The sequence below is a fragment of the Nesoenas mayeri genome, assembly GCF_963082525.1.
Source record: "Nesoenas mayeri genome assembly, chromosome: 4".
In the NCBI taxonomy this organism is placed as follows: domain Eukaryota; kingdom Metazoa; phylum Chordata; class Aves; order Columbiformes; family Columbidae; genus Nesoenas; species Nesoenas mayeri.
In genome coordinates, this window is record NC_137540.1 from 7,442,833 (window position 1) to 7,466,757 (window position 23,925).

The 23,925-nt window shown below is 36.3% G+C and overlaps 1 protein-coding gene across 3 annotated transcripts in view; it reads left to right on the plus strand.

Annotated features, from left to right (window-relative positions):
• SEC24B (SEC24 homolog B, COPII coat complex component) overlaps nt 1–19,792 on the plus strand; it is a 43,850-nt gene extending 24,058 nt beyond the window's left edge. For 2 of the 3 annotated variants that reach the window (XM_080344268.1, XM_080344269.1), the window contains 16 exons: nt 177–303; nt 921–1,030; nt 1,999–2,111; nt 3,512–3,630; nt 4,000–4,055; nt 4,366–4,572; nt 5,217–5,340; nt 5,981–6,139; nt 6,605–6,778; nt 7,444–7,554; nt 9,978–10,153; nt 11,376–11,513; nt 13,584–13,688; nt 14,867–14,959; nt 16,352–16,455; nt 17,632–19,792. In XM_080344268.1, coding sequence (XP_080200394.1) covers nt 177–303; nt 921–1,030; nt 1,999–2,111; nt 3,512–3,630; nt 4,000–4,055; nt 4,366–4,572; nt 5,217–5,340; nt 5,981–6,139; nt 6,605–6,778; nt 7,444–7,554; nt 9,978–10,153; nt 11,376–11,513; nt 13,584–13,688; nt 14,867–14,959; nt 16,352–16,455; nt 17,632–17,746 — 2,031 coding nt within the window. In that variant the 3' untranslated portion in view covers nt 17,747–19,792. Of the gene's footprint in view, nt 1–176; nt 304–920; nt 1,031–1,998; nt 2,112–3,511; nt 3,631–3,999; nt 4,056–4,365; nt 4,573–5,216; nt 5,341–5,980; nt 6,140–6,604; nt 6,779–7,443; nt 7,555–9,977; nt 10,154–11,375; nt 11,514–13,583; nt 13,689–14,866; nt 14,960–15,322; nt 15,397–16,351; nt 16,456–17,631 lie in introns of those variants that run through there. The other variant, XM_080344270.1, reaches the window with a different exon arrangement.
• The last annotated feature ends 4,133 nt before the right edge of the window (nt 19,793–23,925 follow it).

Consider the following 23,925-nt stretch of genomic DNA (forward strand, 5'->3'; position numbering starts at 1 on the left):
GAGGATATTTTTAACAGGCATCTTTATTACTCTGTTTGAAAATGAGCTAAAAAGATAAAGGGCAAGTTGAGAGAATATCTAGTCTCATGAAGCTTTCATATGCTGTACTGCACAGTAATGTTTTCCATGAAATGTATTACGTACGTTTGTTACAGCTTTCCATTGTTTCTTTTTAGCAATTACCAGTAATAACATCAAGCACAATAGTGAGATGCAGATCCTGCAGGACATACATCAACCCTTTTGTTTCTTTTATTGATCAAAGGAGGTGGAAATGCAATCTGTGCTATAGAGTTAATGATGGTAAGTTTTTGCAGTAGGAGGTTCCTGCATTTATAGAACTTCTTTCAAGTATTTGTATCGTATCAGTCCATGGGATAATTTAAATTATAATGTAGATTAAATGACAGTGTTCTTAAGATGTTTCTTAAAACCTCTGGATCGTAAGTCAGATGTGCTGTGCGTTTCCTGCAGCAAAATGTTGTTTTGTAGTTTTCTGGGAGATGAAAAAATGTAATCATATTATCTTGCTTACTTGTATAATGAAATCAACTCACTCCATTGACTGCTACTGCAGTATGCAAATGGAGCATGATGACAGCTAATAGTGTCTGCAATCCAGGCCAGAGGGTATGGGAAACAATATAGGTTGAAGGTGATTGTTCTGAAATGCTCTTATTTGCATTAGTGTTTTAAAGTTGGGGATATATTGCTGTTTGAAATAAACCTTCTTTTGTTTCCAGTTATTTAACTCAATGTTGCTTGGGATACTTGAAATATTCCTTTGTTTTATATATCCTTAATGTGAATTTTTTTTCTGTTGTTAGTGATAATTGAAATGTGTCAGTATTAGTTTGCTTGTAGCTGTCATAATGGTTTTTATTTGCTGACAAATGTATATATTTTTTTTTTTCTTACAGTTCCTGAAGAATTTATGTATAATCCTCTGACACGATCTTACGGAGAGCCTCACAAGAGACCAGAGGTCCAGAATTCTACAGTGGAATTCATTGCTTCCTCAGACTATATGGTAAAAAAAGTTTTCAATGGTAACTTCAACAGCAATTGCGTGTTAATATAAATGCCTTTGAAATTAACATTAGATATTGCTCCAGTGGTGTGTATTAATTTTGCTGTAGAAGTCCTCTTAACACGAAAGAATAGCTAAAATTTGTATTTGTTTGGAGTTTGGGCAAATGTAGATATTCAGAGGCTTGTCAGTTAAAGGCAGTTACAATGTGTGTAGTCATCCAGTGTAGTTTAATGTAGCAAAGTCTCACTTAAGTTGATGCAGTGTGGTTTCTGGGTTTCTCCCTCATTTTGAAGGGGTTTTGAAGGACCAGTAATGAATTAATAAGAGAATTAAATGGGGTTCAAATTTTTAGTTAGTAATTGTAAACGTGACGCTTCTAACTAGGAGTCAGCCTGCAACTGCTGTGATAATAGTCTTGTCTCCAAAAAAGATAGACGAGACCTGGCAAAAGGCCCTATTCATAATGTCATTATTAACAACAGCAAAAATAAATTGTTCTCTTGTCTTTGAATTGAAACATTGTGGCCAAGACATTTGACAATTAATGAAACCAGCTTGTTATCGTTGGGAAAATGATCTATGTAGAATATTTTAACCCCATTTAATGGATCGGATTGTCCACGTACTGAAAGAACAGTCATATTTTGAAGAGCAAATTCCATATCTGCCATCAAAGAGTCATGTTTGAGTTGACTGTTGGAAGTAGAGAGTAAAATATGTGATTCCTGTTCTGAAGCGTAACACTGTTATGCTGCTTACAAATGGGAATTAATAACCACTGGGAAGTGTGTTTGTCTATCAACATGACTCTTGGTTAAGAAATCAGTTTTATTGCATGATATGTATTCTGCGTTTTTCTACGTATTCCCTTTTCCCACTGCCCTTTCTAATGATGAATAATTTTTAACATTTCTTTAAATATGATTTTTGAACATTTTTTTTTATTTTTATTTTTCACTTTGTAGCTTCGTCCTCCTCAGCCTGCGGTATATTTATTTGTTTTAGATGTGTCTCATAATGCAGTGGAGGCTGGATATTTGACAATACTGTGCCAGTCATTGCTGGAAAACCTAGACAAGTAAGAATATAATTAACCTTTTCAAATTAGCTCATGTGTTATTATGAACAATACTGACCTACAGTTTTGCAGAAGACTTGCATAGTGTTTAAACATTCTGTCTCTAAAAGAAAAACCAATCCCCCCCAAATAAATTAAAAAATGCAGCTTTTGAAGCAATTTACATGTTGAGAGCTATTTCCCTGCATGTGATTAAAGGTGTAATAATTTACTTACTTATTTATCTATAAAGAATACTTAGCTGTAACTTCTAACAACATATTGATTGTACAAATATCTATAAAGGGTGCTTCCCCCTGCCAAGATCAACAAAAATAATTAAATTAGAGAAATTAAATTGGCTGCTTTTTGTGATGAAACAGTTGAGGTGCTGTGTAGTGGATGTTGTAACCACTACTATGAGACTGCCCAGCTGAATTGCGTTGTCAGTTTGGCTTTTTTAGATCACAGCTACCCAGATCTGACTGTGCTGCTTTCTGTCCTCATTTTTGCACTGGGACAGCATGGATGGCATTGGTGGTGGCACTAGGTTCATATCTTTGGAAAGCCAATATGCATCCTGTAAAGGCCTCGCTCTGAAAATAGTTTTCTACAGGTTTTTCTTGGGAAACTTGATTTTAAATTCTGATAGATAACAATGTGTACAGTAAAATTCTTCATGTAACATTTATTGGTTTAGTCTTTCTTTGTTCAGATCTTTACAGGTATTTTGTTCAGTCTCAGAAACATGCTAAATTGGTTTAGGAAAATTCATAAAAACCCGTGCAAAGTCTGTAGAAAAATCAGTACATCCAGTTAATTTATATACCCAGATGGTAAAAACAGTATTTGCCTCTGTTGCTTTTGTTCACCATCATGGTGTTGAGCATTTGATGGTGTTTTATATTTTGAGGAATTCCGTGTAGTTTTTCGATTTTTAAGGCCATGCATAGGAATATGGTCCACATGAGAAATAAGTGTGTTGCATTTTAGAGACATTGTATTTTGGTTTAGAGGTGTACGTACTCTCTAACTACATCAGTAAATTGGGGTTTTGAATTAAAAGAGAGCAGAATGTGCTATTTTTCTATTGAAGAGCTGAGAAGGCTGGCTGCATTCTTTCATGTGTCAGTGTAACGTTTAAATGAACCTAAGAAATTCTCTCTTGGAACAAAACATCAGTATATTAGGGAGAGCTTATCTGTAACCATTAGTCTTGTAAACTGTGTCATTATCCCAGCTCTTCAGAAAATACTGAAGAAAAATTACTTGTATTCATGTTTCAGATCTCCCTTCTTTTGTTCTCCCTTCACCCCCTCATACGTGGGCTGAGTTTCTGCTAACATCAGCGGGAGCTGTGTATATGTCTGTGTCTTGAGAGAGAAATGTAGGGGTTAATACTTTATTTTTTAATGTTTCAGGCTGCCTGGAGACTCAAGAACAAGAATAGGGTTCATAACGTTTGACAGCACTGTTCAGTTTTACAACTTGCAAGAAGGTCTGTCTCAGCCTCAGATGCTGATTGTCTCAGATATTGATGGTAAGTAGAAAGAAAATGGAAACTGAATTTTCGAGAACTACTATTTTTTTTTTCCCCCCAGAAGAAAGGCTGGAATCTCTCAGATATTTTAGTATTAGGTCAATTTTATTGAATGAGTAGGGAATATATGTTGTTTTAAAAATCTTACACTAATTGCAGAGTAGGTGATGTTTTAAAAGTGAAATTCAAATGTTAATTTTGCTTTGAATAAAACAAGCTTTGTATAGACTGTATTATTCTCTCTAATATATGTATCAGAAAAGTAGACTGTATTTCATAGTATGTATAGCAGTGGGCAGTAGTATGTTTTGTTCTATTTTAATCCCATTTTTTTCTCTAATAAAATGCTTTTTTCCATTCTCCCTACAGATATTTTCCTACCTACACCAGATAGTTTACTTGTAAATCTCCATGAAAGCAAAGAGGTATGATAGCTCAAAATATATAATTAAAGAGTTAAATATTGAAAATAGAGGTTCATTTTTGACTTTGAATGCAATCCTGCCTTCATTATATGTAATTTCAATGCTACTTTTTAACTATAGAAGTATTATGTATTGTTTGTTTGCATCAGTTTTTTAAGTTATGACTTTATTTTCCTTAGTGTGTTGAAACTAAGCTGAAATGTTTAATACTGTTTGTTCATCACTTCAGTTACAGCAATACAGCTTTTCAGAAATAGCAAAAACCTCACGCTTGCCAAACCTCATAAACCCCTTTCAATCTGTTCTGCAGCTGATAAAAGATCTGTTGAACGCGTTACCAAACATGTTCACCAATACAAGAGAAACGCACAGCGCGTTGGGCCCTGCTCTTCAGGCTGCCTTTAAACTGATGTCTCCAACGGGCGGGCGGATTTCTGTCTTTCAAACTCAGTTACCGTCTTTGGGAGCAGGGCTTTTGCATTCCAGAGAAGATCCCAATCAAAGGTCAAGCACAAAGGTACAAAAACTTCCTTTAATATGCATCTTGTTAGACTAGGGACTGGCCACGTCTTTCTGACTTGCATAGTTCTGAAGATCAGTTCTTGGTTGTATTTTATAGCAATTCGCTAAATTTTAATTATTCAACGTAGATGTTTGTGCATTTGAGATCACTAACTTATACGTGTATGTGGGGTATTACTTGTTTCAAAGTGCATGAGCTGTTGTTTGGGCCTTTGGTCCATAGCTTTTCTTGGCAAGCAAAAGAAGCTGCAAATATCTCTTACTTAGTTAATATCAACCTGGGTTTTGAACCGAAGTACGAATATGTTAAATTGTAGATATAGAACATAATTTCTTACTAGTTTTATGGCCTTTTAGTTTACAGGATCTGTTAAGTGTTACATAGTTACATGGATGTTTATTTGTGTGAGAATGTAAACTTCCTTGTAAGTAGGTTCATAAGTGCTTGTAAATGTAAACTTAAAGAATATGAAGCATAGGGAAAACGATTTCTGCAGGTTGGAAATGCCTATAAATTATTGCTTAAAGGAAACTTCCTTGTGATACTTTGCTGCTGAATAGTATGTTGCTTGTTCCATGAAGTCTTAAGAGAGCGTGATCCTTGTCTTGACTATTTCCTGTATAATTTATTCACCAAAGGTGGTCCAGCATCTTGGTCCAGCAACAGATTTTTATAAGAAGTTGGCACTGGACTGCTCAGGCCAGCAGACTGCTGTGGATTTATTTCTCTTAAGTTCACAATATTCCGATTTAGCTTCTCTTGGTAAGGAATACCAAATGTATGCATTCACTCTTTCCACACTGTTGTCTTTCTTCAGAAGCACAGGCTATTTCAGGAATTCATAAATCATGTAAATCTTCTTGCATTTTTATAAAAGCAGCTAATGCAGCAAAGGAATTGACTTTGAAGTTGATAGCGGTAAAGAACAGGAGTATTGGCTTGGTGGTATCAGATAATTTATTCTGGGGTTTCACAGTTTGAAACTCGAAGTTACTCTCCTGCTCGAGAACAGTAAAACAGCCAGACGGCAAGGAATTATGAACATTTAATCATGAGGGTAGAACAGAGTTCTTATCTTTCAGTGTTAAACCAAGATTCATCTCTGCACACACGCTTAGTTTTGCCTCTACCCATTAAATATTTCTGCATGCGCTCCTGCCTTAGCTGCAAAAGGTGGTATGCTTTTTGAAGTAAGTGTATGATTAGATAATTTCGTGCTGGGGTGACATGTCACTGTCTTCAGTGGCCTGTGTCTGCGCCAGTTCTCATTGTCTTACAGATGATGGTCATATCAGGAAAAAGATGAACATGGATGTGTCTTTCAGAAGGTTGTACACAATTTTTGTGTCCCACCTTCACGTTACGGTTTTAATTATTGACTCTGTGTTTTCCTCTTTCACAGCTTGCATGTCCAAGTATTCTGCTGGATGCATCTATTACTATCCATCTTTCCATCGTAGCCATAATCCTGCTCAGGCTGAAAAGTTGCAGAAAGACCTTAAAAGATACCTTACAAGAAAGATTGGATTTGAAGCAGTTATGCGCATAAGATGCACGAAAGGTATGTTTTAAATACTGATTAATCAGGAAGAGTTGATATAAGCATCTTAACTGTCATTTTGAATATGCTTAGTCTTTGGCAACATTCGATTTCAGGTTATTTGTCCTTTACTGAACACTAAAATAGTTGTCGTCTTTATGTAAGTTATGTTAGCTTTTGCTGTTTGGGTATCTGGGTTTTCTGCTTTGATTTGTTTTTTACTTCAGATGGCACCATTGTACTTCAACTCAGTTGACATATGCAGTGTAAGGGCATCGTTCAGTTTGGAGTGTTCAAAATTGAACATGAACTCTACAGGATCATGCTGAAATGTCTAATGGTTCACATAATTGATTCTGCACGATAGTTAGAATAAGTATTTTTACTGTTTTCTTAAGCGTAGCTTGAGGGCTGTGGGTTTTAATTATTGATAGGAGTTTCTCAGGCTGTTTTAATCTCACTCTGAATTATTTAATCTACTTCTAGGTCTTTCAATACACACTTTTCATGGGAACTTTTTTGTACGATCTACTGATTTGTTGTCCCTTGCCAATGTCAATCCTGATGCTGGATTTGCAGTACAGATGTCCATCGAGGAAAGTCTGACTGACACATCTTTGGTTTGTTTTCAAACAGCTCTTTTGTATACTTCCAGCAAAGGTAAATTAATTCAAATGAAGTGGCCACTGAGGTTTTTGTTTCTTTTTCTAAAGTAATGTTTGTATAGTTAGTTCCACGGCCTTTTGTTTTTCTCTATACCTTAAGAGAATCTTGTCAAAGCTAGTGAGCCTACTTGATAGTTAATCACATAATGTAAGTCTTTAGAGACTCTGTTTTGATGGGAAAATGTAATTTATGTCCATCTTATATAGAGTTGATTCAGCAAGACTCCTTTACTTAAAAGGCATACCATTCTAAGCAATAACGTGTTTGGCACACACTTTGTCCAAAATCACAGACCCGTGATGGATTGAAGGGGGTTGCTGGTACATTGGGTGGGCATGAAGAATAGCACCTACTTTCTGTTGTGGAGGATGCCACAATGTTTTGGGATGGAAATCAGTGTGCTGCTTTTGTGGGATTAAGGCACTTACTGTGATTTGAACTTGTGGTGATTCATTAGTTGAACACTTTATAAAGTGTTGCAGAATTTGAACGGGTTAAGAGACCGGAACAGGAGACAGTGTTATAGTCATTGCCTGGCAGGTAAGTTTTTACAAAATGAGCACATCTTGGATGAGGGGAGATATGCTGTAATAACTGAATTTGTATACCTCTTTCTACCAGGAGATAATTGCCTAATGAATTCTGCTTATTTTTATTAGGTGAACGTCGAATTCGAGTGCACACACTTTGCTTGCCTGTAGTGAGTTCCCTGGCTGATGTATATGCAGGAGCGGATGTACAAGCAGTTGTGTGCCTCTTAGCAAACATGGGTGAGTATGGACCAGGAAGATTCAAATATCTTTTTGTATGTTCTTAATTTTGCCAGTAGCAAATGAAACCTGAATGTTGTAGCAAAAGGTTGCAGTGGAGCACACTGAAGCCTGAGAATACAAAAGATGACAAAGTTATAGAGAAACTATCAACTGGAATGTTCCTTAGTCTGGATACTTACTGGACTTTAATCTTTTAAAAAGAACCTTCTTACATTTTTCTCTACAGGTTTGTTTGTTTGTTTTTTAAGGACAAAGAATTGTGACACACTTGGATCAAAACCTTCATTTTTGTATCATCGTCGTTAAAATTATGCTGACTTTAGTATTCCAGGATTACTTAAGAGACAAGAGTGATTCAGTTTAGAGAGTTGCTGGAGACTAAAAGGGAACTTACTGACAACAGTGTATCTGAGATGTATATTAGTTTTCTGTGCTTCTGTCCTGTTGTTCTTGGATTGAGGTTTCTTTTTGCCTACTTGTGAGTCATAAGCAGCATAGACTGATCTCTACCACTGAACGTGTATAAGTCTATGCAGCATTTTATTATATGTTATGTTATATATTAACATAGAAATAAATCAGAAGAAATAAACACTACCTCTTTCTCATCGTAAATGTCCATTCAGTCCAGAAGGTGGCTTCCTCAAACCAAAGGATTTGTGGCCCTTTTTCAGCAGAGAGAGATAAAATTTTATTTACACTGATCATATTTATGCTGCTGAAATAATGCAAGAACTTTCCAGGGAGAGAGGGATGGGGGGAAATATCAAAAACAATTGCTGCAAATCTTATCTTGGAAGTAGAACAGAGAGAGTTTCATCAACAGCTAAGTTACTTGTATAAGGTTTAAAACAGGATTTATATTTATTAGGCTGGTGCAAAAGTAATTGTGGTTTTAGACTGTGAATTTTAGATCATTGTAACTAGGCTCAAACACATCTTTATTAATCAAAATGGGAGTCATTACAATCAACACATTTTTGCCAATGAGAAATAAGCTTGTTTATTCCTATAGCATAACGATCCATGCATGCTTGCGGATTCTATGAACTCTTGGAAAGCATTTTTGGCATCCTGCTGGTTGTGGAAGCGTTTTCCCTGTGAAATGTTGTTGAGATGCTAGAAGAAGTGGTAGCCGTGTGGTGAGATGTGAACATGGTGGATAAGGCAAAACTTCATAGCCCAATCCATTCAACTTCTGAAGCTCTGGTTGTATGACCTGCGGTTGGGGGTGTTGTCATGGAGAAGAATTGGACCCTTTCTGTTGACCAAAACCAGCTGCAGGTTTTGCAGTTTTCAGTACATCTCATCAGTTTGCTGATTGTACTTCTCAGATGTAACAGTGTCACTGGGATTCAGAAAGCTGTAGTGGATCAGTGCAGCAGCAGACCACCAAACAGTGACCGTGATGGTTTTTTGATGCAAGTTTGGCTTTGGGAAGTGCTTTGGAGGTCCTTCTCAGTCCAGCCACCGAGCTGGTTGTTGCCAGTTGTCATATAAAATCCACTTTTTGTCATACGTCACAATCCAATCGAGAAATGGTTCATTGTTGTTGCGTAGAATAAGAGAAGACTGTGCCTCAAAACAATGATTTTTTTTATTTTCGGTCAGCTCATGAGGTACCCACTAATCGAGCTTTTTCACCTTTCCAATTTGCTTCAAATGCTGAATGACTGTAGAATGATCAATGTTGAGTTCTTCAGCAACTTCTTGTGTAGCTGTAAGAGGTTGTAGCTTTGATGGTTGTTCTCAGTTGGTCATTGTCAACTTCCAGTGGTTGCTGCTATGCTCCTCATCTTCATGGCTCTTGTCTCCTTTGTGAAGCTTCTTGACTGAGCACTGCACTGTACATTCCTTAGCAGTTCGTGGGCCAAATGCGTCATTGATGTTGCGATTGTCTCCATCGCTTTACAACCTATTTTGAACTTGAATAAGAAAATCACTCATATTTGCTTTTTGTCTAACATCACTTCCATAGCCTAAATAAATATAAAAGAAACAGCTAGTAATAAGTCATTAGCAAAAAAAAAAAAAGGTGAGAAAAGCACATTAAAAGGGTGTATAACATAACCACATTTAAGAATGTATTCCAATATCAAACAACAAGTTTAATGCAAAAACCACAATTGCTTTTGCTCCAGCCTAAGTCTTGAGTATACACTACAGCTTTAAACAATTTTTTAAAATCTCCAAGAGTGGGGAACTATGGAGTGGAGATCAGCCACGCTGTATTTTTTAGGCATCATGAAAGTGAGGTTCTGTATGGGCAATCATCTCATTTACTCCTAAAAATAGTTAGGACCATAGGTGTGGGTTTCTTAAAAAAATCTTAAAACATCACCCACAACTAATACTTTCAAAATTCAAGGGAATGAACGAGGCCATCTCTAGTAACTTGTTGTATCTTTCTAACCCAACAGCTGTGGATCGCTCAGTTTCATCCAGTCTTGCAGATGCAAGAGATGCCTTAGTTAACGCCGTGGTCGACTCCTTGGCAGCATACATGTCAACTGCCTCAAATCTGCAGCAGTCTGTGCTGGTAGCACCAAATTCCCTCAAGCTGTTTCCACTGTATATTTTGGCCCTTCTCAAACAGGTATATATAATCTAGTAATTAATATTTCAATGCATAGACTTTGTACTTTAAAGTATCAAGAAGGAAAACGAATTTCCATGGAGGTACAATAAAATCTATTACAGAAACTAAAGTGATATAAAGCTCACATAGAACCAGTTACAACTTTTTGATATTTTTAATACCTTTGTATTATCAAACATCATACTTAAAGAATAAAAAGATGGCATACTGCAGGTTTTTGTTATGAATAAATCTCACAGCTTCAAGATTCTAATGTCTGACAGTTCTTCATTTTCTTATCATGAATAAAATTTTATTAAAATTTGGTAAGAAATAAAATCATACTTGTTTACCTACTTTGGCTTAGTGATTAGTGCAGTCTCTTAATATACTGATCGGGTCTTTGTTTACTTGTGTAAGTAATGCAATTAATGGTGGAGAAAAAACAGACCATTTATTATCAAGAGGATCTGTGTGAAAAACAGAAGAGTGACTGAGAAATGTTAAGGGATTTTTTTAAATTGTCTTTGTTAACAATAATAAAAAAGATTGGGATATAGCGAAACCAAAATGCTTATGGCAGCCAAGGAGAAGAGGACTTTGTTCTAGAAGGGAATATGAACTTCTATTAGAGGAATATTCTCCAGTGAATCCAGATATGGTGCCTACTCCATTGCGTTGCTTCTAACAGCAATTGTTTACCAATTGCTTCTAAAAGAGATCTGAAAAATCCAGTAGGAAAGAGAGTTACACAATAAATTTTGTCCTATGGGAGCTTGGTTTCTGCTATAAAACATCGAAATATGTTTTCCTTCCAAAGCTTTTCCTTAAGTCTTACTAATATAAAATCAGGCTTAATCTTATCCACAGTGGTATCTCCTTTCAGCTCTGCTAGGCTAGTATTTTCCCAGGGGATCTTGTATTGGTGAGTTTCACAGACTAGTAACATTTGTCAAGAATGAAAATGAGAAATGCCAGCCCAGTCACATACAAGTTTAACACAAATTAGGGGGAATTTGTGTTTTATTCTTCTTCATCAATATGGAGGGAGAATGGATTAAGTTTTAAAAGGTATTTTATTCAAGTTGTGCTTGATTAAGATTCTAATGCATCTCAGTAAGAGAGATTTCTTTACAAAAGCTTTGCCGTCTTTGCTTGACAATTTAAAAAAATCTGAAATACAGCTTTTTAGATGTGATGTAAAATACAGGATTTGAGTAACAAGACTGTTCTCTTACAGAAAGCATTTAGAACAGGCACGAGTACACGCTTGGATGATCGCGTCTATGCAATGTGCCAGATGAAGAGCCAGCCTCTTGTTCATTTGATGAAAATGATACATCCCAACTTGTACAGAATAGATAAGTTGATTGATGAGGTAATGTATGAAGCCTGTTTTATAGCATTTTTCTGGTTTTGATGGTCTGTGAAAACTGATGTTGTGCTGCAATAATTGAATGAAAAGCTGTTATTGTAATGTAAACTGAGCATTTTCCATAAGTTACAAAAGAAAAATCAAGAAAGACATCTATTTCAAGTTTTGAGTTGCAAGTACACTAGTGTTTTATCAGCAGGACTGTGCTTTTACTTCACCTTGTTTCATTGACCACAATAATTCCATGCTTTTCTTTTGTACAAAGAAAGCAGAGACAGTTGTATGCATTGGAAACATCTCCAGTGCAGTTTTGTTGTTTAGAACTGTCTGGGGGAAATGGGTGAAATAGATTTGGTGGATATTGAGGTTTTGGATATTGAAACCAGATTGAGTTGCCTGCAATAAGATTCCAGTGGATTCCTCAGACTGATGTGGATGAAGTAGAATTGTACTTGATCAGACTGAGGAGGTGCGTCATGTACAAAACCAGTTTTTATTAGTTCGCCTTTTACAGAGGTAGCCTAGGAAATGGATGTGCTTTTTAATAGTAAGAAGTAAGCCAAGATTTTATTTAGGGTCAAAGTTAGTTGTCTTGGGGTTTTTTTAAGTAAGTGTTTATGAGCTCATTAGTCCTATGCTGCCCTAACACCTGGCTTTGGAAAAGTATATGTAGGAGTTTGTTTTGAAGTGTCATACAGAATGATATGGTAACTTGAGCAGTTTCTCTGGCAGTCGATATTGTTCAACACAACCTGTGAGCTAGTTGTAGCTACTTATAGTCTCAAAGTTTCTTCAAAAAAAAGTACTTTGAAAAGTATTTCATAAACTTGCATATATGAGTCTAAACTCAGCGTTCTTCAGTGGAATTGGTTAGTTTGTGTTTTTATACTTCCCCCCCACCCCCCATCCAGTATTTGAGAGGCCAATTTCTTCAGCTAACCTTGTTCAGTTTTTTGTTGAAACTTGGACTGAAACACTGTTCAGTGTGTGAGTGCTGTAAAGAACCATGAGTCTCTTTGGGAGATCATGTTTTATTAGCAAAGGATTTCAGTTATTTCTAGTAGAATAATGCAGAAAATAAGGCTTATTTTGACTTACTGAAATTAATTGACAAACTACATTTTAAATCTTAAATTTCTTGGTGCTTAAGAAAATTCGGTGATATATATTACAGAATCTAAATGTTTTGACTGGTTTTCTTTTCTTTTAACACTGGATTCTTGAGAGCATTGACTAAAGCCTAGAAGTGACATTCAGTTGTATGTCTAAATCCCCCAAAGCTTCTAATCTATTGTGTTATAATACAGAATATTTAAAATAGTGATCTTCCCCCATGTGGAGATGTGCTTGCTCTGTGGACTATTTTCTCCGTACATGATTTGCAGAAAGCTTCACAGATTCCTAATAGATATTCAGCCTATTTTTGTATTGGAGGGGAAGCAGCTATAGTCTGAAAATGCTGGGGGATCAAGGTTTTTCTTGATTTTGTTTGTTTTTATTGCTGGGAAGGAAGCAAGGGGGGCTGTTACTTTTTAATAGTGCCATTGGTAACAGACAGATTGTTTGAATCAAATCACTTGTCGTGCTCTGAGGACAAACCCACGTCTCACTTTAGGCAGGATGTTCAATCAAGAAACTTTCTGTTGCTTGACTGCAGTAAAATATTTATATTACTCCCTTATAGGGAGTAGAATGGGACATTTTTCTGCTCTTACAACACTTCTAGTGAAGTGGAATGCAATTGAAAAATGTATGGAGGTTGTAGAAAATTTTAAGTATAGACACTAGAATTCCTTTGAAAGTTTGGCATCTCTGGCATGAGAAATTTTACATACACAACTTAAATGAACTTGCATTGTTCTTATTAGGTAATAAAGTGCCTTTTAGGTGAAGTAATATTCTAGAATTGTTTGTACATAATCATTTTAGGCTTAACATGGCATTTTGTTATATGAGAATCCTCAGGTTTTCTAGATATTAACAGTGGGTTTTGCTGGTTTTTTTACCTGATTAAGATTTAAAAATATGATTTATTTATATTCTAGTGTTATTGAGTATTGGTTTTTGTTACAGAGTACAATACATGTAAATGACAGAGTTGTTCCTCAGCCACCTCTTCAGAAGTTGTCTGCAGAGAAGCTGACGAGAGAAGGAGCTTTTCTTATGGATTGTGGTTCAGTAAGTTACTGGTTTTGCACATCCTCTTTTTTTAATTAAAAAGAAAGGAATGCTGAATTATTGAAAGCGCACATTCCCCTCTTCTAAATTTTTAAAGAAAGGCATGGTGAATTATTAAAAGCGCTCAACTCTTAACAATAACAGTGTAGTGAATCAGCATTCCAAGTCACCTGCCACTAATCTGTATTCCAGTGAAAGGCTTTTGTATTTCAATCAGAGGAGTATCTTTAATTAAGGTTGCATATTAAGGCTTCAGAGGTTAATTTTTTCATGCTAGACTGATCAGAATATACCAAGTTTTCTTTTGTTGTTGTTGGTTTTTGTTTGTTTGTGGTGGTTTTTGTTTGGGTTGGTTGTTTTTTTTTCCTGGAAACAATGGATTTCCATTTTCAAATGTTTCTCGTAGTGGCTATTAAACTGTATGTCCTCCAGTCCCTCTAACAACACTTCTCATGGAGGGTGGGAGCCTTCTCAGTTACACACAAATATAACTGGGTTTGTGATTTGTGGCTTGCGTGATGTAGGAGTTGGAAGAGCAGTGTAGTTGTGTGTGAACAAAATCCATAGGTAAAGTTTAAGTTAATCGTAGAAGTTACATTAAAACCACACTGAACTGGGTAAAGTATTATGCTACTCGAATAATGTGATAAAACATTTTAGTACTCTAATGACAGTCTAGAAATGGCTTTAAACCTTGTATGAGTTTAGGGGCTGAATGTGACCGTCAGACTAGCTTCGGTCTCCAGATGTCTGAAATGATTACTTTTGGTGTGTTTTGATAAAGGATGCTTTAAAGCGACTTGTTTAGATTGGGAAGTCAATGTGCAGTAACAGATACAGTGGTGTGACTATAACATTTTTATTTTTTCATTTAGGAGGTAACATGGGAAATCAGTGCCTTAACTGTTCTGATATAGATGCATCCTGCATCCTTGTTCTTTCAGTATTTGCACTCTGCCTATATTATTTTGACATTTAATGATCTTACTCCAAATGCTGCAAATGTATTAATTAGTAAATTTACAGATAATAAACACCGAGATGCATAAATGAATTTTAACTGAAGCTCTTGAATGATACATTTGCATGAAAGGTGTTATTCCAATTACTTCACCACTTGTCTCTTTCTCTAAAGTGTATGCAAGGCCTCTACTAAAACCGGTTCTGATATCTTACAGACTTTCTACATTTGGATTGGAAAAAACTGTGATAACAACTTCATAAAAGATGTCCTTGGATACCCAGACTATGCGTCAGTACCACAGAAAATGGTAGGCGTTTTAATGAGCTGTGTGCTTTATAGTGCTTACATTTAGAACCTACACTTAATCTATTTTTCCTACATTTTTCATTTTTTTATCATGTAACAACTAATTAGAGAGTTATTGGGTACCTTCTAATCTCTTGTCAGCTTCATAGGAGACAGGTAGAAGCTGTCAAATGCTTTCAAAGAATGTAAACATGTAGATTTTGACATTCAGGAAATGCCAAAAAATTCTTCTATGCTATTACTGCTTTTATTATTTTTATGGAAATACATGTGGGCTCACAAGAACAGGATGGAATTTCCTAGAATTAATACAAAAAATTATCTATTCAGGCGTGTTAATTCCTAAGAGTTATTTTATTGACAGCATGGTTTTCAGAAGCCTTATGTTCTCTGAACCTGGTGTGAGATACCAAGTCTATGGTATGAAGTGATAAGCCTGTAAGTAAAGGATAAGAGTTAAGTTATGCTCAGCTTCCAAGCCTGAGTCCATATTATGTAAATTTTCTGCTTATAAATCTTGCGTTGTATGAAGGGGAAAAGTGCCAAGTGGTAATTGTAAGAACAAGTAAGGGTGGTGGTCAGCTTTGAGACTACTGTAAAATTGGGCTGTGTGTTCAGAGTTCTGTATTCTGCTTGTATGAGCAATTTAAAACTGTCTCCTCTGGTTGGCTGGTGGTAGCATTGGTTGACAGTTTTCAGGGAAAACTTGGATAAAAGAAGAATGATTTATTTTCAATTATTATATAGCATGCGTTATAGAGAAAATGAAAGGAAAAAACCTAACATAAATAGAAGTGCTTTTAAATTACATCCTCTATTCATTTGCTACAAAGGTAGCAATGGAACTACTTTTAAATCTGTAATCAATTATTTTATGTCATATTAATTGCCTTAAAAGCTTGTATCGGCCTAAGAGTTGGTATATTTAACTCAGTGAATGGCTGAAGTTTTTTTTAATTCTATTTTTTCAGCTCATTCTGCAACCAAATAGTATCCAGTATCACCTTTGTGTTGATATTTCCTTACAGTGCAGGTCTCACTTTTTTATGTTTTGTTCATCTTCTCAGTGGTGTGAAATGGAACATATAGGAACTTAATTGACAGGGGAAGAGAAGGCAAGCATTTTGAAAATACAGCTTTTAAATGAGCTTGCTTTCTAAAATCTTTTGCACTTAATAAGACAGTTTAAGTTAAAGCTGTAGTGCTTCCTGCAGAACAGATATTACTGAACTTTTGTACTTTAAGCTGAAGAAAAAAATATGTATATGTAATCTATGCTTGGTAATTTCGTAATAGAAATTGTAGCTTCGATCATGTTACAGGCATCAGGATCTGGTTTTTAAAATTGTTGTAATAATAAAAATGACAGCTGCTTTCATTTACCTCTAACCAGACACAGCTTCCTGAAGGGGATGCACCTTCTTCAGAAAGAACAAGATCTTTTATATCCTGGCTTAGAGACAGTAGACCTTTAAGTCCAGTTCTTCAAGTAATAAAGTAAGTATTTGTTAGATGCTGAGTAATTATTGGCAACTTGAATTTACAGTTTCTAACTGATGCTGCTGGGAATATCTGACCCAGAAGAAACAGAATAATACCCTCTTTCCAGCGGATATAGTTCTGTTATATAAAACCCCTTAGCAGAAAAGGAGATCTTTGAATCTAGTGCAAATTCATTTACTAATAGTTTTATTGGTAGTAATTAGTTGCATATTTTTTTATTGTTAAGAATATACTAAAGCAGTGGATATCTTTGTGATCAGTGGGGTTAACCAGGTGAATTTTGGTATTGCTTGTGTAATTGCAATACATACATATAGGAAAAAAAAAAATGAGGTAAGGTTAATAATCTCTAGATGGGTTAATAATAGCATATAGTTGTTACTGAGCTCCATAGGATAGCAGTTGATTTATGACATATGAGCCTTTCCAAGCCATGACCTGCTCAAAGAAGTTTAAGTGCTATAAAATGTTTGTACTTGAGTTTCCATTTGTCTTCTCTAGACTTCTCAGATTACTGAGCCTGATGGGAGCTCACATTTTAGAGAGTGTGATGACTTTTCTCAGATAAATAATATTTAAATGTAAGACTAATGTCTGACACTTAAAGCAGAGCTTTACTGCACGCTGTGCTCTACCAGTACAAAGGACTATGCCCCAGCAACATTTGCTCTGTCCCAGCGAATTTTTATTGGGGCAATAATTTTGGATGCTAAGTCTTCCACATGTTTACCTTCTCTTATTCTGTTGCCAAATAAGCAAAGCTGGGGAGAGGATTGAAATTACGTGTAACCAGAGATGTAAGTTTTCCAGGTTTTTAATGTTTATCAGGATTTCATGTAACCCTTTCAGAATTCATTGGCAGCAGCGTATTTGTTAACTTCTAAAACAAAATCATTTTTATGTTTCCTTTTTTGTGTTTCTACCAAATACTTTAAATGCAGTTCCCCTCACTTTCCTACTATTTTATAGTTATTAAAAATATACTGTTTGATAGTGTACTGCAGATCCTAGGGGGTTTTTTCCTAAACTTCAGATTACTTGCAATTGTGGTATCTTTGGACTGAATCTAGACTCCAGAGGACAGTAAGCAAGGACTTTTGCCTCTGCTTGAATTTACAGTGGATTTTTTGCTCCAGATTTGAACTAAAATGTCTTCCTCTCTTCTTCCAGAGATGAGAACCCTGGTAAAACAGAATTTTTTCAACATTTAATTGAGGATCGGACAGAAGCAGCTTTCTCATATTATGAATTTTTACTTAATATTCAACAGCAGATTTGTAAGTGAACAAGGAATAAATAGAAGAAGAATCCTGACTTCAGATAGAAGCGTGGGCCAAGAGAAGCATATGGGAAGTTACGAAAGTGGCTGCTTGTTCTTCACAATATACAGTGACCAACACTGTTTTGGAAGCTTTACAGATAAAGAAGTAGACATTTCCAAAAAGAATTTTGCAGATTTACTTCAGTCTAAAAGTGCTAGGAGTGATGAAGCTGTTTCACTAGTCATCTTTAAATTGGTTTATACATGTTTCCAGTTGTGCGGCGGTATGGTGCTCTGTTTATTGCAAGCTGGTGAATTTATGTAGCTGTGTGGGATGATATTTCTTAACGAAATGTACAATTAGGTAAAGCCTTTTTTCCTACATTTATTATAGTAGCCCTTCCAGATCCAAATTCTTAACAGAGATGTCAAAAGGCAGTGCTGTATGTTGGTTGTTTATATGAATTTCTTTGTAAAAGGAGTGATTCATATTTACTAAAGACTTCAGCAAATTCCCTGTGAAAGTTGTAGAGTTTCAGTAAAGTATATCAATTGTAGAAATAAGATATATAATGTACATAAGTGTTACATTTGTAAAGAAAATGTAAAAAATGTAACTAAAAAAAAAAAGACTTAGTGTGCAGAATTGTTGAGTGCTCAATGATGAATTGTTGTGTCCCAGGCTAGACAATGAAGTCGACTATTAAAAACATGCTAAAACAAGTGTCCATGTAGAAAGAACACAGCTGCTATTAATTTTAGGTGAATTTATTTATGATTGGCTTACTAATTAAAAATATTTTGCTTTATCATGTGTTTTTATATTTATGCAAGTATAATCTTTTTGCAACTAAACTCTTAACATTGAAGAGAACGCGTTTACCACTTTATTTCACAGACCTCTGGAAGGGAGGAGAAAACGCTGCATAGTCTGAAATGATCTATTGATATAAGGTTCCTAAAACCATTATGTATTATCCTGAAGGAGTCATATCTGTTAACCTGGTTTACGTTTTGTAAACTACTGTAGTCTTGGTCCAGGTTTTTGTAACTTATGTTGTCAGCCATTTAGAGTAAACATGGGTAGTCAATCACTCACACTTGATTTAATTTCTGCTGTGAAAAACAAATAGGGAGAAGTGTAAAAATTAATTACCTTTATCAATGAAAGGAAAGGCTTTAAAATGTCAAAATTCAACATGTAATCACACTTGCATCTTTCTGACACCTTGTTCTCGCTAATGTTTCGGTAACTCAATGACTTAGGCTTTTTGATAGATTTATCTCAGATTTTTCAATTGGTTGTTAAGTTGGGGTGGTTTGGGTTTCTTTGGGTTTTTTTAGCGGCGCATTAGGAATCATTCATAAAGCACAATCACTCATACTTACTATCCTGAACTTTGTTTTAATGAAATGTGACTACAATGAAATAACTAAGTCCAAAAAATTAAATTATTATTAGTATAATTATTTTTTAATTTTAAAGTAGTCTTGAAAATGCTAACATTGCATTTTAACTGCCATAGCCCCTGGATCAAATAGTCAAGAAAAAACGTACTAGCCATGGTTTGAAAATGCTTTAAAAGCTGCACTAACTAAATCCTGCAAGTGGTGTTATTCTGCATGTTAGCACAAACTCATTGTTTGGAGAAGATACCTTATAAGTTAAATCTGTGTGTTGTCCTTAACTAAATGTGTTTAAGTTACCCAAAGATTACTGAGGAGAAACTTTCCATTGAGTAAATTAATTTATCATGTAATAAATGTCTGCGGCAATGCTGAATGTTGTCCCTAAATCAGACCTGTTTGTAGATTAATTTGCATTGGGTGAAAGCTGAATGCTGCTGAAGAGTGGAGCATCTTACAAATAATTTGTTATTGCAGAGATGAGAAGGGCATGTTACAATTTTAAATGCCTCATGATAGATGCTTCTGACTTGTAAGCTTGTTATTGAATATCTGGGAACATACTATGCCATGATGGATTGCAACGTATTCTGTAAAACCATTACTTAAAGCTTTATTCTTCTATGGTTTTTGTATATAAAGATGATGAAAAGTACATCTTGAGAGCTGTTTGTTCAGTAAAGTTATTACACGGCACAGAGGATCTAGTTATTTTTTAGTGATTATTGAGCACATCTGCATTCTGACTGCTGCTTAGTTTAAATGTTAAAAAGACAGTCTCGCAGAAGTGTCTTGGATTTGAATCATCCCAGGATTAAAGTGCTGAACTGTCCAGAGAAGTTTTCTAGGGACTGAACTCTTGCCAAAACGCCTTCAACGCCGCACAGTATAAATCACGCCTATTTAATGAGAAAGTTAAGATTTGCTGGGCAAAATGTTTCCCAGCCCCGGCTAAGTCAGTCTTGGGGGAATCAAATTCTCAGCATTTCAAATACTGACAGTGTCATAGTTCTAAAAGCAACATCTCATCCCTCATTTATCAAATAAGTAGTATTGTAGTCCAGGAAGCTCTTGGGATGGTAGGACACATGATGCAGCTCCTACAGAATTATTAGTTTGATTCTCTATTATATTCTTAAGCTGATTAGAAATAAGCCTATTCATTAATCTTGATGTAGAGGTTCATGGCAATGGAGAAAGGTGATTATGTTTGGCTTTGGTTTTCTGTAAATTTTGCCAGATACTGAAAAAGATGGGTTTGTTGTTACTGTTGCTTTAAAATAGACAAAATTAGTTGTTGGTAACCCTGAGAGTCAAGAGCTCTTCAGTAATTTTACATGTGGAGTCTTATATTCTTTTCAGGCCAAATATGTGTTAAGAATTTTTTTCCAAATTTTCAAGCTGTGGGACAGGAGTGAGTTTTTGAGGGAACAATTACAACCTCAGTCACTGATTCCTGTAGCTCTAAGCATTAACTCATGCAAAAGTCCGGAAAGATCTCATTTTAGTTTCAATTTTAGGGCATGTTTTGTCTCAGTGCTATCTGTGGATCGCGGGCACATGTGGCCAGTTTCAGTAACAGCAGGTTTGGGGATCTGAGGCTCTAACTGGGGATGAATTTATGGAATACCCAAATACGTGTCAGTTGCTATGTCAAAAATTACTTCAGTGACTTTTTTTTTTAAAAGCAGTTCTTAAGATTTTAATACATATTAGTTATATTATATAATTCTTTCTGCATCTCCAGTGTGAGGAAAGGCTGAGGGAGCTGGGGCTCTTGAGCTTGGAGAAGAGGAGACTGAGGGGTGAGCTCGTTAATGTTTATAAATATATAAAGGGTGAGTGTAAGGAGGATGGAGCCAGGCTCTTCTCAGTGACAACCAATGGTAGGACAAGGAGTAATGGATACAAACTGGAATACAAGAGGTTCCACTTAAATTTGAGAAGAAACTTCTTCTCAGTGAGGGTGCCAGAGCCTGGCCCAGGCTGCCCAGGGGTGTTGTGGAGTCTCCTCCTCTGGGGACATTCCAACCCGCCTGGACACCTTCCTGTGTAACCTCATCTGGGTGTTCCTGCTCCATGGGGGGATTGCACTGGATGAGCTTTTGAGGTCCCTTCCAATCCCTGACATTCTGTGATAAAAGGGGCAGAGATGTGTCTACATACGTTATTGTTTCTCTTTTCCATAAAGGATGTAGAATATAATTACTCTTTCAGAATCACAGAAGTTAAGTTCTGACTAGAATAATGTAATAGTAATGCCTCTTGGACTCAGGTATTTAACATAACAATTTCTTTGGTACAGTTGTGTTGGGAATTTTAAACCAGGGTGGGCAGACTGCAGTGATTTATTGATGTATTTTTCTTTACCTGTCCATTCCTAGAATTTTTTAAAAAGCTGATTTCTAGCAGCCTCACATGCCTTTACCTAAACTGACATGGTTTTATATACAAATGCAGCGATCTGGAAAGTGTGGTTACAACTATTCCAGCTAACTGGGATTTGAAGTCTCTCTTGGGAACATTTTGTTTTTCCTCACAAGCTGCTGCTGCTGCCTCCTCATGAAAAATCCAAAGGCATCCTGCTGCTTTGAGTGAGAATTCTCACATGATTAGTGCCACGTGATTATCACAAGAACAATGAAAATTCAAATAACCACCGTATATAGGTGATTTTTCAATTTATGCTCCAGTCCTGAATTCTTACGGATTCCACTTGCAGGGCCTTTGATGCCTTTCCCTTTACGATTTTGATAAATAGAAAACATCAAGTACTTTACAGAATTGTTTTCTTATTTTCCTCTGAATGTCATTAGCAGAAGTGATGGCGCTGCCTAATTAGTAATGTCCATCATGCACAAGATTTGAGCAGTCACACGCTTCTACATAAGAAAAATGGAGGAGATTGCAGAACTCCTGGAAGTATTTCAGATCCTATTTTTAAAAAGGGGGGGAGGGCTTGGAAAAAGGAGATTTGAGGTTTTAATCTTGTTTCCTTGCATCTGTTTATGATTTTCTCGTTTATATTTTCTTAAAGCTACATATGCGGGTCGTATTTGATCTTTTCAGCTGTTGATGCTACCCTGGAGACATCAGCACATACAGATCTCCAGTTACACCCTTAATTGTGGCACCATTAAAAGGAAAGTGACAGTTTTTAAAGGGTCAGGAGCATTGTAAGGAAGTTCTGCTTGGTTAGCAAGTAGTATAAGATTGCTCATGTTTATCAACATGAGCAGAACGTCTCTGCTTGTGAGTCACTGAGGCTTCATGTGATTTGACTGTTTATTGGCACAAGAATCCTCAAGCAAGAGAAAGAGCTGGTGATAATTAACTATCTTGGTAATCTGCTAGCCCTAGGAAATGTTATTCTCAACTGTTTGAAAAGATTTTTACAAAAATAACAATTTATTTTAATGTTAGAACATCATTGAGGGGGGAAGATCACATTTAGGGAAAGACTGCCTTTTGTTAATAACTTCTTTAGATACGCTTGAAAATAAAAATCTACAGGCTGTAAATCTCAGCTCTGATGAATCCAAGATGTTACTTAAAGTTACCTGATGACCTAATGCAGAAGCAAAGGAAAGCTAATAACACATAGCAGTCATCTGTAGGTAAGGAATGCTTTCTGCTTTGCTTTGGTGGCTGAATTAACACAGTGGAGATGAGGAGTGACAGCAGAGCTGGGACATGTACTTAGTGTCTTCATCCAGCTTGCTGAGCGGCTGCACAGCTTCTAAAAGATGGGTGCTTGGAAAGCTTAGCAATTTCTTTTGAAATGCCTTTATTTCTTACGTGTTTGTTCAAACTAAAAAGCTATTTGAGTTTCCAAGCTTCCCCTTCTCCCCCATCCAAACTATGATTTCTAACTATCGTACCAAAATTACTTTTATTTACGCAAAAGCGTAGCTTATTCTTGGAGAACAAGCAAGAAATCTTTCAGCCTTCCTAACGTGTATTTTGAAAGTTGAAGTTCCTGGAAGAAGAGCGGGAAGTGCCTCTGCAGCCGTGCGTGGGGCTCCTGGGGGCACGGATGGACGGACGGACGGATGGACGGATGGATGGATGGGCTCTGCAGGAGGAACGCGACCCTGAGAACAGCGACAGCTCTGTCGGCTGCTCCCTCGCTGCCAAACTGCAGCCAGATCATCGAGCGACGCTGCCCACGACTTGCTCCAGCACCCCATCTCCTTTCCAATTGACTTGATGGTGCGGGGTGAAAGGTGAGCAACCTGTAGTGAGCAGGTTGTCCTGCCCTGAATTGTGTGTCTGCCTGACAAACTGCTCTGTACCCGTCTTTCTTTGGTATGGGGTTATCATGTCTTCTCCTTCATTTGTCTTCTAAGGCTTCTCAGTTTCTCGGTATGTTTAAATTTTGATGGTGTTCATCTATCTTCTCACACACTGCCTAAGGCTGTAGTTGAGATGGGGTGCCTGGTACTATGCAAGGTATCCCAAATGGTGTTGCATGAACAACGTGGTATCATCAGGCTGGTATCACCAGCCTTTTCCCTTTCCTACTCTTTTCTTTTTCATCCTAATTTCTTGTTACGGTGAACTTTGTTAACAGCAATACCTGGGTCCTCAACTAAGTGTGTTCTATAAAAAATAAATTCTGTTACATGGCTTCCTGGAGAAGTTTAAGAAATGAAACAAAAAACAGAATAAAAACCTGTGAACTATATTCCCTCCTCAATGGTACCTTCCAAAGCTCCTTACTGAAGCAAGAGTTAGGACTTCTAGGAATGTCCTTCAACTTTAACTTGTGAATTTTACGTGAATCATATGTAAAA